The 25,489-nt window shown below is 39.2% G+C and overlaps 1 protein-coding gene across 1 annotated transcript in view; it reads left to right on the forward strand.

Annotated features, from left to right (window-relative positions):
• Positions 1-19,283, forward strand: part of LOC108900755 (stromelysin-3) — a 36,686-nt gene extending 17,403 nt beyond the window's left edge. Inside the window, exons 3-8 of the mRNA XM_018701966.2 lie at positions 10,026-10,169; positions 13,556-13,689; positions 13,777-13,991; positions 14,107-14,311; positions 14,774-15,034; positions 15,166-19,283. Coding sequence (XP_018557482.1) covers positions 10,026-10,169; positions 13,556-13,689; positions 13,777-13,991; positions 14,107-14,311; positions 14,774-15,034; positions 15,166-15,293 — 1,087 coding nt within the window. The 3' untranslated portion in view covers positions 15,294-19,283. The remainder of the gene's footprint in view (positions 1-10,025; positions 10,170-13,555; positions 13,690-13,776; positions 13,992-14,106; positions 14,312-14,773; positions 15,035-15,165) is intronic.
• The last annotated feature ends 6,206 nt before the right edge of the window (positions 19,284-25,489 follow it).

A 25,489-nucleotide genomic window follows, 5' to 3' on the forward strand; every position in this document is an offset into this window, starting at 1 on the left:
GAGGGCTCCAGCACCTGCCAGGACATAACTGCATCCCTTCCCAAATGGTTTCCTCTTTTGGCTGACGAGAATATTGAGGTCATGAGAGCTCACCGTGTTGAACCCAGCGTGGTGGCTCTCTCTCCTCCTCCCCTGAAGCTCAGTGGCAAAGACATTATCTTCTCGGTAGACTACAGCAACAAATTTTCCACATACATTGAAGCAGTGAGTGCCCACCAACCAGGTTGGTAGTTCAATCCCCGGGTCCTCCAGTCCACATGCCGAAGTATCCTTGGGCAAGATACTGAACCCCAAATCACCCCTGATGTGTGCGTGAATTTTAACAGTGGATGGAGCTTTTATTGCACATTACATTGACAAGCTGTCAGCCTGTCTCCTCTGCTCCCCAACTGTGAAACAGGAGGAGAGGAGAGGAGAGGATGTGACAGTAAATTACAACAGAACACAGCAGGGACTGTCACACTGGGCTGAAATGAAATCAGTGCAGATTAGGTCAATTAGGTGCATCCATCCATTATCTATACCACTTATCCTCTGAGGGCCGCAGGAGGCTTGAACCAATCTCAGACCTTTGACATTTGGCCAAGGGCGGGGGCACACCCTTGACAGAAGGGTCTTTTTCCATCTTAATCATAGAAGCAGATATGAATGTCAGTGTTAACCCTGTTCTTGATCGTCCAAACTGCACTGAAAAAAATGAAACATTGGCTCAACTTAAAAAAATTGAAGTAATCTGTCACACCTAATATTATAGCATTGATACAATGTAAATAATTCATTTAGTTTGAACTAAAATATTTGACTTCCTGTAAACTAATTTCTGAAGGTGAAGCAATTATTTCAAGTTTTCCTAAATTAAAATAAATAAATTGGTTTCATTACTTAATGTAAATAATCCACTTTATTGAACCTGAATATTTTAACTTCATGTAAACAACTTTTGAATGTTTTTTTTTAAGTTATCTCAAATAAAAATTTAAAGTCATCATAATTTAATGTTTACAGAACTGAATTAAAAAAAAGAAACTACTTGCAATACATTTAGATTCATACTCAGACCACATTCCTTTTTAACATATTATTTATTGTTGAATGAACATTTTTTTCAAAATGTTTTAACATAGTCCTACCTTAAGAACAATCGTTCTCAACCATAACAGTTTTTTTTCTCAAACAGCAATCAAGAAATATCTGCATTTTCAGGTGAACACACTCGCTGAACAGATCCAAACTAAATACTCAGTGACTAAAATAAATTACAAATAGTAACTAAAAAACATCAGGAAAAAAAACAAAAACAGAAAATTATCCTATTTCAAAATGAAAAGTAATTCAGAGAGGAATTATTCCTTAAAATAAAGTGTTATCAGTGGATTTGTGTGAATCCCCTCAGTTCCATAACGTGCAAACGTGTGAGGTAGCTTCTGGCCCTCTCTTGGTCTGAAAAATCTATCATAAACAAACCAGTGCTCTCCTGGTTTTCAGCACACTGCCCACTCATGCCTGCGATAACTTGGGCAGATTCTTTTGTCAGCAGTGGAAATGCAGTCATATCAAACACCAACCTCATATAAAAGAGAACAAAGTCTTGGTTGTAGAAACACTGTAAAATCAGGCGAGTTAACTCTGCCTACTCTGAGCTGAAACGCTGGGTGCTCAGCTTATGCACTTTTGGGGAGATCTTTTTTGCACCAAGCTCCATCAGGACTTTTTGCACAAATTCAAGGGTGTACTGCAGATTCTTCGGATATTTTAGGTTGAGTGCCTAGGTGAGCCCGAAGAACATTGCAACAGCTGTTGCAATTGTGGGCACCTCTTTCAGGACCTCTGTTCCATCAATCTATTTAAATGTCCTCTTTTCCACTGACAACGATTGCCATGGCTTTCTGCTCCAGTTCGTCAGCCTCATTTTCATCCTGCACACACACAAAAAAGCAACAAAGGAGGACAATTAGAAAGAGCATTTTCTCAAGACAATGCTGAAGGCTGAATGCTACAGTTGAAGCAATGCTGAAAAGGCTGATATAACAGCTGAAAAGTATAACTTGTAAGCTGAGAGATGAATTGTTTTTTAAGTGCTCAAACAGTGTGTAACAGTTGAATATTTTGAATTTAAATATGTTGAAAAAAATGTTGTACACTGGAAACTGCCAGCTAAAGAAAACTGCTGAAGTAATACTAACATGGCAGAAGCAATAACTGATAAAAATAGATTTAAAGGAGGTTGAATGACATGAAAGTATTAGAAAAATGCCTGAAGTGGAGATTAGTGTAAAAGATGTATGACAATACAAACAAAGCAAATAAGTGTGTAATGTGAAGACTGAAAGTTGAGAAAAGGGCTCAGATGACAAAATGTTTTCTTTAGGCACTACCCACAAGTTTAGCTCTGTTGCTCATTCCATAAATGCACTCATTGTAAAGGTGACAAATCAGGCTTTCCAATGATATAAAATACAGTACCAATTGGTATTATTAAAGGGGAGAACTGATTGACTGAAATAACGTTTCCAAACTTTTTGAGTAGTTACAGTAAGTATGAAATACATTAATAATAACAATGATGTCGAGAAGAAGCGGCACATCTGTCTCCCCACTTTCTTAAACACTGGACAATTTAATGGATAAATGACCGAAGCAAGAGTTCTCAGTTTAGACCAGACATGTCCAAACTATTCCTTAAAGGACTGTGTGGCTGCAGTATTTTGTCCCAACCAACCAAGAACACACAGTTTGATCAATCAACTCTCTGAAGACTGAAGTCTGTCTCAGTAGAAAGTTGATTGTTGTTGCAGATGTGGCACTTGAATGCTGAAAATCTATCCTTCTGTGAGGATTTTTGAGCAGTATGGGATTTGCTTAGATGTGTGAGCAGAGCTTTCCATGTCTTGCAAGTGCATGGGCAATTCTCATAAGTACAGGGGTAAGCATGGCCGCGCCCATAATGTTGATGATCAAGTTTATAATGTCTAAGAAGTTTAGATCTTTTGGAGTATGAATGGTCACAGTCTTTACATTTCCACATGCATGGATAACTGAGGAGAAATACAAGGTGGAGGAGAGGAGAAGAAGGTTTTAGGAGAGGGATCAAATCATCATTATATTATCTCATGACATTGTACACAGAACTTACTACAAGATGACGAGGGACTTCCAAATTGGTAAGTGGTTGCACAGCAGGAACACAGTGGATCTGGTGGCTGCTCTCCTTAAATTAAAAGAGAAAACATTCTTTAATGTTGGGTATTCTCAATGTTACATGAACTACAAATTATACAGTTTAAACTTAACAAAACATTATAATGCCTTCTGTTCTTTTTAAATCAGATTTACTATGCCTATGAAATAAAATACCTGACAAAACATAACTTATGTTGCTTCATTATTACACAGTTCAGCTTAGCTTTACCAACCAGAGAAAACACTAAGCAATTAATCTCTGCTGTCATCAAGTATTTTCAGACAGTGATGACTTTGGTATGCCCTGATATTATACATTAAGGCAGCAAAATTAATCACATAGCAACTGCACTATGGCCTCACGTCGCTGTCGCGTAATGACGTCACATTTAGTGTAAGTGTGGTCGGATTCGCTGATCGGCGCGGTTGTCTTCTCCTAACTCCTTAAAAGTTCGCCTTCTCATCAGGAAAAGTGGTTAAGAAAAGACGATAGGGGGAACTATTCGACTCCAGCCTCCGTCACTTTTCTTCTTCGTCTGTTTTTTTTTTTTTTTTTAACTACTTCTTCTTCTGTAGGCTAATGACGGTTGCTGGCAGCTTTTAGGCCCATTACCGCCACCTGGATTGAAGCGAGGACTCGACTTTTTTTCTTTTTAATAGGCTACTCACCAGGGGTGGACTGGCCAACGGGCATACCGGGAATTTTCCCGGTGGGTTGGTGTCTAGTGGTCATAGTATTCCATATTTGGTCATATTTTCCCCACACATAATTGGGTGTCTAGGATGGGCTGGCGACCCGCCGGATTTTGAGCCCGGACCCGATGCAGCCCGACACCCAGCGTTAATTGTCTGCCGCCCGCACTGCGCCCACCCCCTCGCACACCCCCGTCAACCGATAACGTTGTTGGCCGGTCTGGGCCACAAATGCCAGGGCTGATTTTTTTGCCCCAGTCCAGCCCTGCTACTCACTCAGAGGTATTCGCCGTATGACTGCGTGCACCGAACCGTAACGCCCGTACCATGACCCCGCGGGACGAATACAGTTGTTTTTTTTTTTTTTTTTTAGCGGTAGTTTAGTTTAGCAACACATGGCAGAAAGTTTCAGTGCTCACACACGCACAACCTCCAGACAGAGTCTTTATCTGAGGGCTAAAGATTTTGCACAGTCATGTTTAAAAATAGGAATGACTTACCTTAACGTTACCAGTTACCATCCTCACCAGCATCGACAGCTTCAAAATGCAGGCTCGTTTGAGGTGGTACAATTGCCGCCAGAAGTTTTAAAGAATGCGCATGTGCGAATCATACTCAATCTAATAAAAATCGATTCAACCATAAACATAAATAAGAAAGTTTAGTTTAATTGTGCAAAGTATTTTTTTTCAACCACTAGAATGAGAACAAACACATTAAACGAACAACAGCTTTGTTTCACTTTTTTCAGTGTGTCTAGGTCAACACCAAAATGCTACTTCAGCCACTCTTATTTATAATATTTTTGGGGGCTTTATGCCTTTATTTGATAGGAAAGTAAAGCTAGACAAGAAATGGGGAGAGAGAATAGGGGAATGACATGCAGCAAAGGTCAAGCTGGATCCGGAGTCGAGTCGCTAACTCTCATATTGATTATATATTCATTTCTGCCACATTGATATCCAAAATCCATGGTGCTGTAATTTTACCCACCTCTCTGTCTGATCACAGTATTGTGTTGTCCAACATTACCCTCACAGATACACCTAAAAAAGCTGACATCTTAATACATATTTGCTGAGCAACAAAAAAAAAGGTGACTTCCTTAAGGTTGAATTCTGTGAATTTGTCCCAGTAAACAGCTCTGTTGATGACCTGCATGCTGTGGAGCGCTTTATCATTAGGAATACTGCAATATTTTTCTTATTCCATCACATCAAGTTCAGATGAGGTAAAATAAATAAATAGACTGAATTAGAACAAAACAAAACAAAAATCAAATATGACCTCTATCAGTATGGCACATGGACTTTTATCAAGTCCTGAGGAAGTTAAAGTAGAACAGTAAGGACTTTTTTGGAAACCTAGACCTTCCGTCTTTATGACAATTATTGGATGACAAGCATTTTTTTTTACTACTGAATTCAAATAAAACTGAAGTCATTATAATTGGTCCTGAACACATCAGAAATAAATTTTCTAATGATGTAGTTCCATTAGACGGCATTGCCCTGGCTCCCAGCTCCACTGTAAAGAATCTGGGAGTCATCTTTGATCAAGATATGTCCTTTAACTCACATATAAAACAAACTTCTAGGACTGCCTTCTTTCACCTGTGTAATATCACCAACATTAGACATTTTCTGTCTCAAAAAGATGCAGAAAAACTAGTCCATGCATTTGTTACTTCCAGGCTGGACTACTGTAATTCATTATTATCAGGCTGCTCCAACAAGTCTCTAAAGACTCTGCAGCTGATTCAAAATGCTGCAGCACGATTACTGACAGGAACTATGAAAAGAGACCATATTTCTCCTGTGTTAGCCTCTCTACATTGACTCCCAGTCAAATCCAGAATAGAATTTAAAATCCTCCTCCTCACCTACAAAGCCCTTAATGCTCAGGCACCATTCTATCTTAAATAGCGTATAGTTCCCTATAGTCCCACTAGAACGTTGTGTTTCCAGAATGCTGGTTTACTGGTGGTTCCCAGAGTTTCCAAGAGTAGAATGGGAAGCAGAGCCTTCAGTTATCAGGCTCCTCTACTGTAGAACCTTCTCCCAGTTTGGGTCTGGGAGGCAGACACCCTCTGTACCTTTAAGAGTAGGCTTAAAACTTTCCTCTTTGATAAAGCTTATAGTTAGGGTTGGCTCAGGCTTGAACCATCCCTTAGTTATGCTGCTATAGGCCTAGACTGCTGGGAGATCTCCCATGATGCACTGAGCAGTTAATACTTTAATTATCACTACTATCATTACTACTGCTGTATTATTGGCATCACCTTACATTTTATATGGAACCTGTGTTATGCTATGTTCTTCTTTCTCTATTCTCTACCCCACAGCTCCTGTGTTCTGCTTGGTAAAAGTACTGTTTTTGTCAATGGAGTCTGCAGTGATTGCTGGATACACTGTTCTTGATAAATAGTTCACAGATTGCAAAGATTTTTGTCCCTGTCAATCATCCCTTAGTGGTCATAGAGAGAATAAAAATATAGAGTGAAGGCATGTTTTCAGCATTTCCATGTTTTGATTAATTTGTGCACACGATATGTGTATATACAGAGAGCCATGACAGAGACAGGCTTTCTCTCCAAAGCATGATGTGCACTGCACCTACTTCAAATATCAGTGTTGATCATTAGCTAGCAAGGCAATATTAGTTATGGTATTTACATCAGCCTACATTAAGTTCAAGCAGTCAAAACTGCCACCTGATGGTAAATATATTAAATTTAGAAATCAAGCCAGATTGTTGGGGATTATCAATGTTGAACCCCAACGCTGAGTCAGGAAACAGGACTGCCAGGGAGTAGTGAACAAAGTGGTTTAATTGTGACAGCAAGGCAAAACGGGTGAGCAAACAGGGAGTGAGGAAAAAGTCCAGGGCCAGGAGTCAGGTATGGGAGGAAGGGTCCAGGGGGAGAAGCCAAGAGGTTAGCAGGAACTGGTGAGGGATCCTCAGGGACGGGCGAGGGCACCGGCGGAGAACTGTGACAAACATAGAACAAGTTACAAAAGATACTCTTCTTTCAAAAAGACAGATTTAGCAAAGCTAGGATAGCAAACTGAGGGACCAGTGGTTACCACGAGAGTGGCGGAACAAACTGGCATCGAGTGGAGGTAGGACCAGGGAAGATAAGCAGTAGATGATGAATGATTGATTGCAGCTCTGCCGTGCCCCTGTAGGAGAGCACACACACACACAAAACACAGAGGGAGGGGAAGACGGGACAGAGACAAAAACTGGACTGGAGCTGGGGAATGGGATGGGAACCATGACACAGATATCAGACAGACAAATCAAATTACTGAAAATTCACACAAAAATTAGGGCTAGTCATTGAGGACAAGATGTGATTTAATAAATGGAAGGTTGCAAGTTATTTTATTTTATTTTATTTTTACAAGCATTGCTGCTGGTGGTTGCTAAATTACCTTGTGGCTCAGGAACACATGGCCTAACATTTGTGAATGTTCCTGATGCATGTGAGTCCAAAGCAACTGACTGACTGACTGGTGCCTGTGTAATTTCTTATGTAATGACTCATATAATAAATTTATTTTAAGTTTCATGTGAACGGAAATGGGCTAGGGTTGCTCCCTTTTTAAGAAATAGTAAATATGATTTGGGGAATTATAGGCCAGTATTAATTTCAATAACCATTTCTAAGGTTTTTTAAATTTCTTGTGTTTGAGCAGGTTGAGGAATACTTAGTCAGACAAAATTTGTTGCATGAGCTTCAGTCTGGCACCAAATCAACCAACCAAATTTTTATGAAAAAATGTGTGTTGACATGATCTCGCTCGATTTTCAAAAAGCCTGTGACTATACCGTTGTCAGAGCTACAGTGCATGGGTTTTAGACACACTGCTGTAAAATGGCTCACTTTTTACCTTCAAGGAAGAACTCACATCTGTGACGTTGAAGAGGTTATATCAGATTCTCAGGATATTATGTGCAAGGTGCTGCAAGTTTCTGTGTAAATGATATGCCAGTATTTGTTCCTGTTTCGCAGAACAGGGCTTTCTAGCCTTTCTATTAAGGAAACTTCTCATATTACCATTGATACAGTGTCATTTCGATCATGCATGTTCTGATTTTACAGTGGCTTGACAGCTAAATTTATGAACAAACTGCAGGTGATGCGAAATAATCTTATTTGGTATTCATTAAATTCATGCCCTCAAACTCATGCTGATAGTGAACTCAGAAGGATCGTACTTCTGCCAGAACAGCTCAGAGTAGAACAACAGAAGCTTTATCATATGTACAGAATTATCAGTGGGCATGCTCCTTAATACTATTCTCAGATAACAGTGGTCTGTACTCATCATAACTATAATACCAGGGCTACTGAGTGTTCATGTGAAGTGCCTCAAGTGAATAATGCAACCAGAAGCTTATTTTTCATACTGGTGCCATGTTGTGGAGCAGCCCATTGCTACACATCCAGCTTTGAAATGTGAGAGGCTTACAGACGTCAGGTTAGGACGTTTTCCGAACCGGAGTAAGAGATTCAATTAAATGCAATGACATTGTTACTTTAACTGTCCTTGTTTTTTTGATGTTGCAGTGGATCATTTCAGGTCCTGATGCTGCCCAGCTTTTCATGCCTGAGACTCATTGTTGGATGTCTGGCTTTGTGATGTTAACTGGTTTTGTTCTCTTAGGTTCACCAGCCACTTAGCATGGGTGTTGTGTGATGCATCTCTCTTCCATATGTCCTTCCAGTATTGCTCAGTCTCAGCTCTGGGTGGATCTGTCCTTGTGCTATTATTCCCTTGTAGCTGGGAGTACACCCCAAATAGGTCTCTAAAGAACAGGTCATTTATTCTCTTGGCCTCCACTTCTTGGGTATATTTCTTCAGCCTAGTGGCTAGAGCTGTGACTGTTTGTTTAGGAGTGTCTAGAGCCTCACTTATGGACATCTTGTACTTCTTTTCTCTCATGACACCTATACATTAGTCAGCTAACAGAGCTGCAGAGGTTTCTTGATATTGTCTTCCAACCTTCTTCTTAATGGGTGGAGCTCTCTGCATGTTGCTGTCTGGACCTTATACCCAAGTATCTCCAGGATTACTGCTGCATACAACAGTATCCAACCATTAACAACCATAAACAGCTTTATTGTAATGTTCCATGACAGTAGTGTGAGTCAGTGTGCTGAGAAACTGCATTAGTGTATTTTGGATGTTGGCAAAGAGAATTGTGTGAAGAATTTTTAAAAAGACAGTGAAGTCAGTATAGAGAAATGTGGGTTGCCACTTGCAAAAAAACTGTAACAGTGACAATACTGATGATAAAGGTAAACACATTTACATAAGCAGAAGCAGTGCAACAGATATATATAGGTAATTAGCTGAATGGGGTTGCAAATGTTAAGAACGTATTATATATATGTTTTAAACAGGTTTAGGATAGAAATAACAGAACAGATAAAACCAACCCCCTGCCTGTATGTTTATATACTGTATGTTGTGCTTCATACTGCTGAGGATGTATTCATTAAACTGCTAACAGTAAGATTTTAGAATCAAGTGCCAGATAAAAGTAAAAATCCTTCACTTTTCATCACAAGCACAAGAATAAAAACTTGTCAGGTTGGTACGAAATTCTCCTTTATTTTATTATTATTATTGTTTTATTCATTATGTAATTTCTCTAAGATGCCTCATCTACCAACAACAGAATGCCTGGTAGCAGAAATTTGTTTCTATTTCAGGCAATCATTCTATCCCTATTTTTATATTTGTACATTATAAATATGAAAGATTTTACACAACTAACACAATCATTCATTTATTTATTATCCATTTTTTAAAGATATACAACATGACAGATATCAGGTGAGTCTATATACCGATTGGCTGTTGCCTGTCTGAGCATACATGTGATCAAGGTTGTAAGTTGGATGAGTTCACAACCTTTTTACTCCTCAGTTGACACTTAGACTTTTGTAATGTCAGTTTCACAACACAGGCCTTGAACCACACTCTAGGCTTATGCATGAATTTCTTTATCGTGGTAACATTGTGCCAGCAGGTTTGACTATTATACATTCAATGTACAGTCTGTGATGTCTGAGTATTTTTGTATGAAGTTAATGTTTTTGAATCATTTTAATTAATACGTGTGTGTGTGTCCAACAGGATTGTACGTTTCCCCTGGCAGATGAGTGAGGGCAAAGTACGCCGTGTCTTCCAGGAGGCATTCGGTGTATGGAGTGCAGTGACTCCACTGAGATTCAGAGAGGTTACCACTGAGAAAGCTGACATCATTATTGACTTCAACAGGTAAGAACCAGCAAGATACACAATATACAGTTAGGTTGATTATAGGCACCATTTGACATTATGATAAAGCAGATCTCTGAGTATAAACCTGTAAGAATGAACTGAAGAGCCAAATTAAAAGTAAATGTTTTGTTTAAAGTGAAGAATAAGACAGAGTACAGAGTAATGCACACACGCAGTAAGTGCACAAGATACAAAACACATGAACGTATTCACTAGATTACCTGCAGATGTAGAAGAACTGTGCTTTCGGAAAGTATTCAGACCCCACTTTTTCACATTTTGTTATATTGCATACTTATGTTATAAGTATAACATAAGTATTCAGATCTTTTGCCATGACATGCCATGATAGCTCAGGTTCCACCTATTTCTCTTCCTTCCTTACATCTTCCTTGAGATGTTTCTGCATCTTGACTGGAGTCCACCTGTGGTGAATTCAATTGATTGGACATTTGGAAAGGTACACACCCCTTTATATGTGGTCTCACAGCTGGCAATGCATATCAGAGCAAAAACCAAGGCCCTTCCACTCTGATTGCTCAATTTGGCTGGGTGGCCAGCTCCAGGAAAAGTTCTGGTTGTTCCAGGCTTCTTCCATTTAAGAATTATGGAGACCACTGTGCTCTTGGGAACCTTCAGTGCATCATTGTAGCCTTCTGATCTGTCTCTGAGCTCTGCAGAAATTTCTTATCTCTTTCTCATGGCTTGGTTTTTACTCTGATATGCATTGTTTTCCTGCAGTGAAAGCTGTGAATAAACCTTTTTGCATTCTGATCCTTCCTGGCAATCTTTTGCAGATATGTCTACACATCCAGCATTCATCATACATCTGATCATATGGCTGAGGGTCATAAACTTTACACCTCTGTAGGAAAAAGAGTTCTTCTGTGGGGTTGAGGAATGGTGGGTAAGGCGGAAGGAAAAGTGACACTATCCTGGGATGGACTGTGAACCACAATGGTGAAACACCACACTGTCCCATTCAATTTCAAAACCTGGATTTGGCCTCACCTGCCTGCCATCCTCACCTGGAATAAATCTTTTTTAGAGGTCATCACACAATGAAATGAGGTACTCAGTATGTTAAGATCCGGTTAGGTGTATCCATTTTTTAAAATTTGTTTTTAGATATAGCCAAATGAAGCAGATGGAAATCGAATTATGTGTTATGTTTAGAATTTTTTGAAAATAGAATGTGAACTGAGATTTACAGATTAGAATTAGCAGTCTAATTTACAGGAATTTTGTATTATGCCAGATTTTGAACAGGTTTTAGAGTAGTATATAGACATGTGCAAAATTGACTGTAACTACACAGAGGTTTGGCGGTGGTAGAATTCGAGTGAGAAAACAGTTTGTGGATTTTGAAAGATGTGGTCATTGAGTGCATTTAATTCCAAAGTAATTAAAAGTTCTCCACACTTAGGTTTGTTCTGACTCCCTGTTGTGCTGACTGTGTAAACTTAGTATTGAAAAACTGTAAATACAGGCCTACTGAGAGCAGTCAGAGTTTTCCAGATGATCTCTGTAATCTGACACAGTCATGAATCTGTTGGATCCTTTTGTCAGAGTGACTCAGGGAAAACTAAAGCACATGTATCCCAGCCAAGCTCAAGAGCAGATTACAAACATGGATGAACACAACACAGAACTTGTTTGGCAGGATTTTTAATATCTTACCTCCAGCTACATTTATATCAGCTTAGATTAGTCATTTTTTCATTTGGTTTATAATACTTGCAATTACATAACTACTCTGCCAAGCCTTTTTTTAGTTTGAGTCTTAACCTGTACAAGTTTATTTCATAACTTGTTTTCATAATTATTATTATTTTTTCTCAAATAAGGCCTGTTGTCCTAAGTCAATGAAGGCAGGACACCTTGACCCCTTGAAAAAAAATGGATACCCCAATATCTCAAATTAATATTTTTTTAAATGTAACAGAATAATAAAGATGTTCCTTATTTTTAAATAAAGCCTACTGAAGAGCACACAATCTTTTTACCTCACCCCAGATTCCAAGTAATAAAAATAAAGATGTGCTGAACTGACAGACTAATCTGTACCTAAGACCATGCTGCTGGCATAGCTAAAAATAAATATTAGTTCAATCACATGATATTGTGGCAATTGTACCAAACCAGTTACATGATGCCTGAGTCACATGACTAGACGTGTAGGATAATTAGAACGAACTGCTTCCTTTTAGCAGCTGTGCCGTTACCTGAAGTTTACTGTCCGTACTTGGTTGGGAAGACAGTTACTCTAAAGCACTGAGAAGAGATTTATTAAGAAAGTGACACATTTTACCCTGTGTTCATCATGCAGGTCATCAGGCAGCACTTAACAAACAACCTGTAAAAAAAAAAAAAAACAATACGCACATCTATTAACATAGCAGCTAAAAGTGAGAGAGAGAGACTTTTTCAGTCATGTGGTTTTAAATCGACCACATTCTTCAACTAGCAGCCAAATATGGAAGCACATCTAATGCTGGAGGAACGTGAGACCATATTTCTGTATTTCTCTACTTTCTACAGGGTAGAGAATAATACAAAAAGGTGAAAAAATGTTTAGAAAATGAGAATGTCAAACAAACAAAATTAGAACATTTTACTAACAAGGTATTTAGAAAGTCACCAGAAAACACAGAATGGACGATTTGAAAATGTGTAAGATTTATAAAAGGACACAATAAAAATCCTCATTCATGCTTCTACTTTTGCAGTGTAAAAAAGGAGTGCTGTAGTCAAACAGAATCATCAGAAATTGTATGCACACTTTAATCAACAGATTGGTCGCGGAGGAAAAACAACCTGCATGTTTTAGCCTTATCAGCTGAGGTGAATTATAAATAAACATAAAAAACTAGTATTAACAAGCTAGTACAAATACTTTGGCATGGTATCAATTAGTTTAGAGCTGACTCAGAGTAAATAAATGTTCAGTAAATGTCAAATAAGTTAGACCAGTCTCCAGTTGACCCGGAGACTGCAGCTACAGCAAAAACATGTGATGCTTCTCTTCATGTAACTGCCAGCAGATTTGTTCTTGTTTGTGAAAATGTCTGCAGCTATCAGAGGAAAGTTTGTCCCTTCAGACTGGAGTAATGTCCAGGTTAGCATTCACAGAACATGTCTTCATTCAACTGTTTCTTAAAAAGAAAGAAGGTGCTGTCGCATCATAGTTCTAGGATGTCAGCAGTGTGCAAACATAAGTGGAGTATCCTGAAATCTTACACCTTTAGCTTAAATGATGCAATTTTAAGCCATTTTAGTCTCATATCCTGCCACCTGGATTTCTTACACGCTAACATGCTTAACATATAAAAATGTGTGATATTACCTATTCGCCTGTATACAAAAGTTGTGTACTTGTGTAGGTACTGGCATGGGGACAGTTTGCCATTTGATGGTCCTGGAGGAATCCTCGCCCATGCCTTTTTTCCCCGGACACACAGAGAGGGAGAAGTCCACTTTGACTATGATGAACACTGGACAACAGGCAACAATGTGGGTGAGTAAATTTGCACCACTTTGGAGGTAATGTATTCAGCTACTAATTTTAATGAGCTGTCCTTTTATCCTTTGGTGTCCCATTTAGGCACTGATCTCCTGCAAGTGGCAGCACATGAGTTTGGCCACGTCTTGGGCCTTCAGCACTCTCTGGAGCCTGATGCTGTGATGTGTCCTTTCTACAGCGACTCCTACCCTCTGCAGCTGAGTGAGGATGACAAGAGGGGTATTCAGTATCTGTATGGCCCCCCTCAGCATGCACCACCTGAGATGACGGAGACCAATGAGATTGACATTGGAATGGTATGACAGTAATATTGGAAAGAGACCTCAAAGCAACACCAAGTTTGTATTTTGTGACCTCTCATTTTAGTCCACACACAAAAACATCCCTGCTGTGTATGTTGTTGTGCCTCAGCCGGATGCCTGCAGAACAAACTTTGATGCCGTATCCATGATCAGGGGAGAGCTGTTCTTCTTTAAGTCTCGATATGTTTGGCGTATCCGTGATGGGCAGTTACAAGCTGGCTATCCAGCCTTGGCTTCACGCCACTGGGGAGGCATTCCTGACCACATTGATGCTGCGTATGAAGACAAGTCTGGCAACATCTGGTTCTTCCAAGGTTGGTCATAATACAAAAGTAAACCTGGAAAGACTACATTTTCTGATGTAAAAGCGTATGCACAGGCTGCTGAAAAGTTGCAGTAGAAAAAAAAAAGAGGGTTAAAAAAAAGTGGGCTCAATAACAAATAGTGCAAAAAAACTGAGTTCATTAATGACAACATAGCTTTTTTGTTTTTTTAGCATCACTTTAGTATTACCATATAACTGTTTCCTGACATAACAGGTGCATATAAATGTAGACAACATTTTTTGTGAAGAGTTTACTTTAGCTGTTTGTCTTTATGGATAATCGACAGTGGAGACAGACATGGAGGGATGACATGCAACAAAAGGCCTGGGCTTGATTCAAACCTGGGTTGCTGCATCAAGGACTCAGCCTTGATATATGGTATTACGCTTAACCAGGTGGGATGCTGCTACATCTTATATTTAGGGTTTTATTCCATCTTATTATTGACAGGTGACAACTACTGGGTGTTTGATGCTGAGAGGAAGATAACAGGACCAGATTCAGTACAGCGGCTGGGTCTTCCTGTAACAGATATCCAAGCAGCTTTGAAGTGGGAAGAGTACAGTGTTGAGAAAGTCTATCTCTTCAAATCCACATCTTACTGGCCCTTCAGTCCACAAGAGAATCGTGTTGATGATGTCCATCCTTACAGCAGGCACGAGTGGGGAGGAGTGCCCAGCCATATTGATGCAGCCTTCCGGGACATATATGGTGAGGAACTGAATCTGGAAAAAGCTGCATTTTAACTTTCAAATTCTCTGCCTCTGTCCTAGTAACTGGTAAAAGTCTGTAGATTGTTTTGGCTTATAATTCCATAGCTGCTTTCTCTCACCCTTGGACAGGCTACGCCAATTTCCTGAGTGGGTTGCACTATTGGAAGTTTGACCCTGTGGCGCTGAAGGTGGTGGAAGGCTATCCCCGCAGCATCGGCATGGATTTCTTTGGCTGTTCTGCCTTTCTGACTAAATAGGTTCATACACATATACCTGCAAAACCTATGGGTTGATTTTTCAGCGTAATTCCCCATAGGGAACATTTTAACCATTTTGGAAATATATTCACGGCTCATGTATTTTATTAAGATTACTCCAAATTACTCTTTGCAAACAGTCAATGTGCAATGCATGGATGGCTGGATGGATGTATTTTTGGTCTCTAATTTACTCTAAGTTCACATTAACAGTCATTCAGTAACTGTTTACAGTAATTTTCACAGGGCCAGGAATCATTTTGTCGGTTTGAGATGGGAATAAGTCACAAAACCTAACCCAGCTAGCTAAAATTCAGTCAGTATCTTCACTCTATATCTACAAGGAGGAACAATACTGCTGCACTGACCTCTGCAACTTGAAGGTTCAAGTCTGTAGTGGTGCCTTAAAGTGCAATACTGCAACGGTTCTGTTGTGGAAAGAATATTTACCACCACAAGTTAGCAGTGCAACCAGGATTATTGGGCTGGGTCAAGTATGTGTAGAGCGGAGAAAAAAGGGACAAATCAAGCAAGACTTAATTTAAGTTAAACAAGTTGAGATAGGTATTAAGGCTTCAGTATGTTTCCAGGAACTAGGCCATATGATGTCTATCTCTAAATGCAAATGTGATTATATTTGTTCTGAATGAGCACACCCAAAGAGGCGTCACAAAGTCTGCCTACTCCTGGCTGCATCTAGGGCTGAATACTGAGAATTGAGATAATGTATTTTCCAGAAATTCTCAACAAAATCTGCTCCTGTTTCCTGCCCCACTTTGCCTCTGACTGTCATCACCAGTGTAGGTAACTGATCCACCACCTGTCTCCCCTGTCCACAGTAAAATGCATAATCCCAGTGTTTCCAATACATAGACTGTACCTGAGCAAACTGCGCAAGTGCATAAAAGTCACTCCATTTCAACTTAAAAAAATCTCACATTAGAACACCTTATTTCACTTTTTTCAAACTAAAACATTTGTGTGCTATGAACCTGTCTGAGTTGCATGTGCTGCAGTAACTGAGTGGGGACTAGAGGCTCCTTGACTTAGCTAATGTCTATCGATAGCCTACATGTATCGGTAAATTGTAGCTGCTGATAATCTGCATGTGAGGCATTTAGGGGACATTTGTGAATTGCAATTCTCTTGTATTTAATTGTAGAGTCTTTGCATGCACATCAGTCACACACCATGCCATCCACGACCACAAGTAAATTCTCAACCTGTGGGAAACACTGAATCCTGACTTAACATCTTCAGTGGATATGGCCTCATCTTACTCTGAGCCAGAGCTTTACCCTACAACATACAAAATGGCCAAAGTATATACCTTTCAAAAAGAACGGCTTGTCCAATTTCTGTTGCTCAGATATGATGAAATGGCCAACATTATGCATTCCATATATTGCTAAGAGTACAGCCAAAGCAGTGCACCTTTATTCATGTTTACAATAATTTTCCGAATGTGTTAAGAATTACTAATGTGACAAAAAAGTAACTCTTAAATGTATTACTGCCACACTAAAGGGCATGGTGAAAACTTTTGGGTGCACATGCAAGCAAAAGTTAGTGTGGAGCCCTGACAACACCACCAAAGGTGTGTTTAAAAGCCTCCACACTCACTTGTTAAGTCTTCTGTATTTAACATTTGTAGAAAAAGAAAACAAGATATTGTGATTTAACAAGCAACCAGTCCATCAACTGCTAGCTTAGCCCCAGTGACTGCACACAGTGCTAGAGATCTCCTGGTTGACAAGCCTTCCAAGAACATACAACAAATAAATATGACAACTTTGGAGTTACTGGGAGTCTAATTTCTCCTCTTTTGGTAGAGGTGCTCCAACTTTTTCATTTAGAAAAGTCACCAAAATATTTGATTCTGTTGTTGGAAATTTGGCTTCAGATGCTGTTGGTCAGTTGGACAGGAACTTTCTTTGAAACATACCTTTAAGATGACAGGGCTTCAAACTTCAAAAAAGCTGCACTGCACAAAAACTCCTGTTTTCCATATTTTCCCTTTAAGATCATCAACTTAACTTTGAACATACACACACACACAAAATGTATGCTTTATGTAATGAATGTTGAACATTTTTCATTCACCAGAGCCACAGGCCTTATTGCTTGTAGTTGACAACACTGCCTGTTTGTACTCAAAGGGGAGCCCAGCGGAGACTAACGTACTGAAACCTGGGACTGAACCAAGGCCTCTACAGTGGTGCTTCATATATACACTAGCAGCATGGCCCAAGGGATGGCAATGTCAGACATTCATGTTCCCCTCGTGGTAAATGGTAAATGGACTGTACCTATATAGCGCTTTTCTAGTCTTTTCGACCACTCAAAGTGCTTCACACTACAGATTTCACACACATTCATACAGCACTTGTTCTATACAAAGTGCTTTTCTATACACACATTCACACACATTCACACACCGATGACACATCGGAGGCAATTTGGGGTTCAGTATCTTGCCCAAGGATACTTTGGCATGCAGACTGGAGGACCCGGGGATTGAACCACCGATCTTCTGATTGGTGGGCCACAGCCGCCCCGGATGAGTTGTAATAATGTTGGTGATCCACTGACTTTTCATCTAGTGCTATCATAGGGGCAGATTTTGAATTTGTCTAGTTCTTTGGTTTATGAGCAAATTCCTGCAAAACTAATGACATTCCCATCAGTCTCAGATGTTTTTTGTGTTGAATGCTAATTAGCAAATATTAGCATTGGAACACATTGGTGTGTCCCTCTTACAGATTGTGGGTCTGTCTCTACTAGGAGACAGTGTCTTGTGGAGCAGAGAGTGTTTATAAAACCTAGAGGAAATGGAAATCAGTTTCACTTTAAAAAGATCACAATATCCATTAAACAAATGTGAAAGCTATTTATCAACATAAATGGGAACGATGGGCAGTGATTTTAAATGCTTTGAAGAGGAGTTAGTTAGTGCTTGCTCATGGTGGGATCTATTGGGTCTCTCTTTGTAAATTTTAAGAGTACGGTCTAGACCTGCTCTGTATATACAGTGCCTCGAGATAACTTCTGCGCTATAGAAATAAAATTGACTTGACTTAGGTTTCCTCTGCTCTGCTAGAGGGTCACTTGTGGCAATACAGTGCTATAATATTACTACGCCTAAACTCCAAAAGAAAAAATAAAGAAAACTGCCCAAAAAGATGTTAGATGATGAAATTTGGGAGGTGTGTGCATGTGTGTGTCACCGATGGTTACCCATAACACATATCTACATATTTATGTGTATTTTTACAGAAGCACAAGTCAAGTTTCAGTCTTGGTACTCAGTGCCACTCAGGCACTAGCTTCAGTGTTGTTACCCATTTCATTGATGACACCCTAATTTAGTTAAAATCCCACCACAGCTGTCTCCAGTGTACATACAGTGGTGGAAAAAAGTTTTCGGACACCCTTAAAATTTTACACAAATATTATCATGAAATATTTGGGGGGTAAATTGTGTTTCAAAAGGTGGGCTGCATTAGACAGACACAAACAAATACAACTGATATTTTTTAGTTTTTGTTTGCAAGAAAAACTAACAAAACTAAATTCTTGACAGTTTCAATATGTCAGTTCTCAACATTGTTGGTATCAAAGTCAACAAATACAGAGAATGTGTTCAAAACTGAACAGAAAATAAATAAACCATCACATCATCAAATTAATATTTAGTAGTCCTTCCATTAGCATGCAGTAGAGCTCTAATCCTGGCTGGCATGTTCCCCACGAGCCTTTCACACTGTTGAGGGGTAATCTTGTCCCATTCTTCTTGAATTACTGCTTTTAATTCTTCTAAATTCTTTGGTTTACGCTTTGAAACAGACCTTTTGATAATCCACCACAGATTTTCAATGGGGCTCATGTCCGGGGATTGAGCTGGTCACTCTAAGACCTGGATACAGAGCTCCTGCAGCCAAGTTCTCCTGGCCCGTGATGTGTGGCAAGGGTCATTATCTTGTTGAAAAAGGAACAGTGCAAGAGCAGGAGGGAGCATGTGGGTTTTGAGAATGGCACAATACTTGGCAGAGTTCAATGTGCCATCACAGACAGTGAGATGACTCATGCCTCCCCAAACCATGATACTGCCTCCACCATGCTTGACAGTTGGTACTGTACATGCTGGAGATAAAGCTTGGCCTGGCCTTCTGCGGACCCTCACATTATCAGGAGGAGGATAAAGCTGGAAGCTGGACTCATCTGACCACAGATCTTCTTCCAGTTCCTGGCTGTCCAGTTCTTGTGTGCTTGGGCCCAACGACGCCGGGCTAACCTCTGTCTCTCATTGATCAGGGGCTTCTTGGCAGCCTTGTAGGACCTTAAGCCATGATCTAAAAGTCGGCCACGTACAGTGCGGGTGGAACACTGGACACCAGTTTGGTTTGACCACTGCTGCTGAAGCTCCTGTGATGTCACTGGGAGGTTCTCCCTGCACATGTGGATCAGGATGTGGTCATTTCTTGCTGAAGAAACCCTTGGACGCCCAGATCTTGGTTTGTCTTCCAATCTGTTGGTTCGTCTGTATTTCTACAGAGTGTATCCAACACTGAAGGACTGCATCTGCACTTCCTGGCTATCAGGCAGCAGCTGTACCCTTCCTCACTGAGAATCTGTATCTTCAGGCGTGTTTCCTGCATTTGGTTCCTTGTTTTAGGCATTTTTGTCTCTGACAAACTTTTAAGTTTTTAATGGCTTTTTTAGGATTTGTTCAGTATTTTGGCTGTGACTGTACTAAAAGAAATTGCACTTGAAGACCTAAGAGTGATTCTTAATGCAATATTTCACAAATGCATGGGGTGTCCGAAAACTTCTTTTCACCACTGTAGCTGCTGTAGGTGCTTATGTCTGACCCTGTGAAACTGCTGTTTGCTGTAAAGGGACTGACATTACACACACAGGAGCATCTCTGCAGCCTTACATGTCCACAAATCTTGACATTTATTTTTATTTTCTCATTCGTGCTTTGACTGCTCCCTCTGATTTGAATCATGAGCCTCTCATGCTTGGGCACACACTGGATAACTCAAAAACACACTGTAGATCAGACCCTGGAGCATTCTGTGTGGTCACTCTTCTCCACACAGTTCCTATATCCTCCTCAACCACAGACCATTTAGCTCTGCAGACATGATGCAAGCAAACTCAGAAAATGACTCAAGTTTAGTTAGGAAATGACACTTTTTGCAGGGCAGCATTGTAATTATTCACACAAGCCAGTTTATTATTTAATCGAGAGGCTAGATAAACTGTTATCTTGGCACTGACATGATGAAAGACTGGGTTGATTGAACTTTTTTGTACAGTGGATGAGCAGTTTATGTCACAAGAGCAACACCAGAGTGATATTCGTATTGTCAGTATTGAAAATCAACTTGGTATATTTGGTCAAGTTGATTTCTCTAAATTCAGTGCAGCATGTTGAAAATGAATGAAGCTGTGTTCTACATCTATGAATATTTAAGGTGCTATTTAAGGTTCTGTAGGCAAAGTAAACCAGTACCTCATATCTTACAAAATTCCAAGCAAATCTTTTCATTATTCAGTATACTCCTGTGGTGCATTTTTATATTTTATACACAATAGTCCTCAAAACCATTTTATACTTGGCTGACAATATGTGGTCTGATGTAAATCATGTCTAATCAAAGAAATGAGACAGAGCTTCACTATACATTGACTTACTGTATATTTTTTTAATGAATACTACACTTGTTTATTTGCTTTCACTAATGTGTTACTGTTGTTAATCAGTGCAGGACACTGATGATTGCATTGACTTTTAATAAACACTGTGGTGTGTCTGCAACAATAGCTCGGACACTGAATTGGACACTCAATTATGATTTTGTCAACATGTCCTGACTATAATGTTTTAAGATCTGTTATGATGTACCTTCAACACATAGTTTGCTGATCACTTTGCCTTCATATTCACTTGTTTCAGTTAGAATATGTATTTCTGATGTGAATAAATCTGTAAATTTCTTGTTTACAATAAAACCAAAAAAATAAACATATCAACTGATTTTTCTGATCTCTGCAAGTAATGTAATTCATGTTATCAGTTTTTATTTAGAGAGGAATATTTCAAACTGTGAGGTGTGCCACCCCAGGTGGCTGCAGAACATGGAGGGAGAGAAATGAGGCAAAGACACTGTAGTTTGGTTGCTGATTGGCCCTCTTATCAACATTGTCAATAACTGCATTAGCTCTTGGAAGCAGTTAAAGCACTCCTAAAACTCTTGTGCCAAATTGCTGCAATTAGTTTCAAAAATCGTACCCCTCCTTGGAATTATAACTTAGGCAGATATGAACACACAGACCTGATACTAATGCACTCTGAGGATATCATGATATCTGATGTCTATCATAAATAAATGCCCATAAATCTGCTTAGAACTCATAGAAAAAACATGATCCTTTTATATCTAGAACTTTCCTGAGAATCATCAGGTTTTTAAGTTTTCCTCAGTTTCAGAGTTCCAGTAAGCTTTGTCTGTATATCCATGGATACACTGAATACACCACTATCATCGTGCCTTTGACATTTTAATGCACTGTACAGTGCGTAAAATTGAGTGACTGACTAAAAACACTTTCCTTCATCTCCATTAATCCCTTGAATGTAGAGTCAGTTATTTGCTGCACATTTGTAGTGACGGCAGTGAAGTATGAATCTGCTGTCTCCAGTTTGAGCAGCAGGAACTTTCCCAAAGGTTCAGCAGGCCTGCACATGTTTACACAGAACTGCACTGCATTTATTACCATCAGCATTAGCGTCAGTGTCATTACACACTAACTAACTACTGTACAGCAGCATGCAATATTGTTGACAAAAAAAGAAGAGGACAGAGACTAAAATGTAGTTTAAAAAAGAAAAACTTTACAGAAAAAATCTGTCTTTGCTTGATGCAAAAAAGGAGCTGGAAATATTTTGAACTCTTTTTTTCCTGACCAGTTTGTTTTCCTGTGCTGCATGTGCCAAAATAACTGGTCATGAGGTGTACAGTCCTACAAAGGTTAGGGCATACACTGTACGCCTTGGGTCACTGTCATGCTGGTGAACAGTCGTCCCAGTATCAGGTAACATGCACTCTGGAGCTCTCTGTATTAGGCTGCATTCATCCTTCCTCTGTTCTGACCAATCTCCCTGCCCCTGGTGCTGAGAGGCACCCCTATAGCATGATGCTGCCACCACCATGCTTCACTGTAGAGATGGCTGCTGATGAGTAGTACCCAGTGTTCACTAGAGATAATGTTTGGAGTTCTGCCCAAAGGGTCCAATTTTTGTCTCATCAGACCAAAGACCCTTTCAGAGTCCTTTAAATGCTGTTTGGCAAACTCCAAGTGAGCTGTTAAATAACTTCTACTCCAAATGGCTTCTGTCTAGCCACTCCACAATAAAGGACTTGCTGACAGAGTGCTGCTGAGATGGTCGCCACCCTGACCATGGCTCTTCTTGTTCAGCTGCAAAAAGAGTCTGAATAATTTCTGAAACCACTGTATATGTTGATGTATATTTGGCTCCACTCAGTCCTTATGGATATTTCACAGGAGAAGTTAATAATTGTAGACAAATTCATCAACAATTTAAAATGTCCTTATATCTGCTTATAACTTGAGTATGGCACAACAACAATTTAGGAACCAAAACAATTCACAGAACAAAATAACATTTCAGAAAACACATTTCACAAAACATCGACATTTCGGATTACGGAACAACGTGAGCGCCAAGGCTGAGTCGCTCTCCTCCTGTATGGAACTAGAACAGTGACATTAAGATTTGGCATTGAAAAAACCCAAACTGAAAAAAGAAACATTGGCATTGAAATATTAAAAGTTTTACTGAAAAAAAACACAGACATGAAAAAAGTTACAACCTCACAATATTGTTATCTTCATTTATGATGATATCTTTTGTGTTATGATGTGTTTTCAATGACGCTCTGCTGATTTTCTTGTAATACAACCTGCAGTTATTTTGCAGGTTGTATTTTTTTTTCTGCAGGTTGTAATTTTTTTTTTACGACGTCACTATTTTTGCGATGTCCCGGGAGCTAGGCTCGAGCTGGCCGGTCGCAAGGTTGTATTTTTTTTCATGTCTGTGCTTTATTTTTCAGTAAAACTTTTTTTTGATGCCAATACTTGTTTCAATACCAAAACAACTTTTTACAATATAAATATTTCAATGCCAATGTTTCTTTTTTCAGTTTGGGTTTTTTCAATGCCAAATCTTAATGTCACTGTTCTAGTTCCATACTCCCAGCTCTGTCAAGTTCATAGCACCGGGTAGCATTTTGCAAAATAGGACATTCCAAGACAGTCCAGCATTTGTTTCAGAGTGAAGCAGTGAAGCATCAACCACTGAGGTATCAGTCTGATTATTCCAAATGCTGATTATTTCCAGATTTTATCTCATGGCTTGTGAGCCCTGAGTCATGTTTCAGTCATCCAGCTGTGGTTAAACTGGTATGAAGCAGATGGCTGCTTGTGCTAGACATGAAATATTTCATTGTTTCCAGTGTGTAATAGTTTTCCAGTTCTATTGTTTTGGGAAACTTTGATAGAACATGATTTTTTAAAGCTATATCACTGGGTGTTGGGCTGGCACTGATAAAATCTTGGAGTACATGTTTTTATGTTAAAGCAATAGTACACTACAGTCAAGGGGGAGATATGCAGAACATATAGCTGCTAGTTTCTGAGGAGAATACACAAAAATAAATGCACACTATTTTACTACACTGATTACACTGATAATGAGCATCATTAAATGTTGGAGAGAATGTGGTGAAAATCATGCTTAATTTACAGATACTCTTGCCCAAGACATTTTGGAAGAAAATAATGATTGAAATTGAAACATCTATGACAGAGCATCTTACCTTGAATGTAAAATTTGCATTACTGGGTAAAATGCCAACAGGTACTCACTATAAGGATGAAAAATTAAGGGTCTCTGCTATGAAATCATACCCATGTATCCAGAGAAAGATGACAGAGAATTTTAGTTTTCAATTTTCTATGCTTGTGTTTCCCTTTGATAATATAATATTTGTGTTATTATAAAATGGCAACTTTGACCTTGCTTGCTTATATCATCACATATCATTTATTATTTTTCTTCAATAAAAGATCAAGTGAGTGAACTAACATATTTATCATATCAACAGGTTCAGGGCTATCAGCTGAACTGTTTTAGGACACCAGTCACTGCAACATAAGGCTTCCCTCCTGTAGCAAAGAATAAGGGCTGCTATGTATCACACTTGTAAGAAATGGTCTTAATAATGATCTTAAACTTTGACTCATGAATCCAAATACAGTATTCCTCATAAACAGCCAGAATAACTTTGTATAAAGTGTGTCTCTTCAGTGCTGACCAAGGTGATTTCTCAATGTTGTGGCATAAGGATTACAATCCTGTCTGCACAGTACACCTCCTCAAGCAGTTAGGGCTATATCAGTCCTCACAGCCTCATGCACACCTTGTCATGATTGGTTCTCTGAACTAGCGGTCATTCAGAGAAAGGTTCTCTCTATAGTGATGTAGACAGTGTCAGATATGATTCATAAACATCCTACAGAAGTTTAAAGAGGATACATTTACCATTTTGGGTGCGAACAATCTATGGGTATCCGATTAAGTGTTTGTAATTTTTATTTATAAAAGTTTCTGAAACAGCAAACCATCATATATAAAAGTTCATACTTGCAGACTTGTTAAGTATGAGTTGCTGATTTGAATCACTTTGTTCAGTTCAGTTCAAAGATTTGTTGTAGCTGTCTGTTGCTCGTTTGCTCTTTTTCTGAGTGATCACATCACTGCTCTAATGCATTTCAGTATGCAAGTGAAAATAAAGTCATAGTAATACATACATAGTTCACCTGTGTTTCAGACTGTCTGCACTTCAGCAGTATATGTTTCGGTCTGTTGCTAGGTCAAGCGGTCTCGATCAGCTCACTGCAAAACTAGACTATACAAGCTCTACATAATCGTAAACAGCTCAGCAGCCTTATTTTAATAAACTCTTAATGCGGGTGATCAGTTGGAAAATTTCATTCATTCATACATGTACTGAACACTTCTAATGTTTAGAATAAGCTTTGTCATTTCAGTGTTTCCTCGGCTGCCATCAATCATTAAACTAAGCAGAATTCTTATATTTATA

Source organism: Lates calcarifer, linkage group LG9, assembly GCF_001640805.2.
Source record: "Lates calcarifer isolate ASB-BC8 linkage group LG9, TLL_Latcal_v3, whole genome shotgun sequence".
In the NCBI taxonomy this organism is placed as follows: domain Eukaryota; kingdom Metazoa; phylum Chordata; class Actinopteri; family Centropomidae; genus Lates; species Lates calcarifer.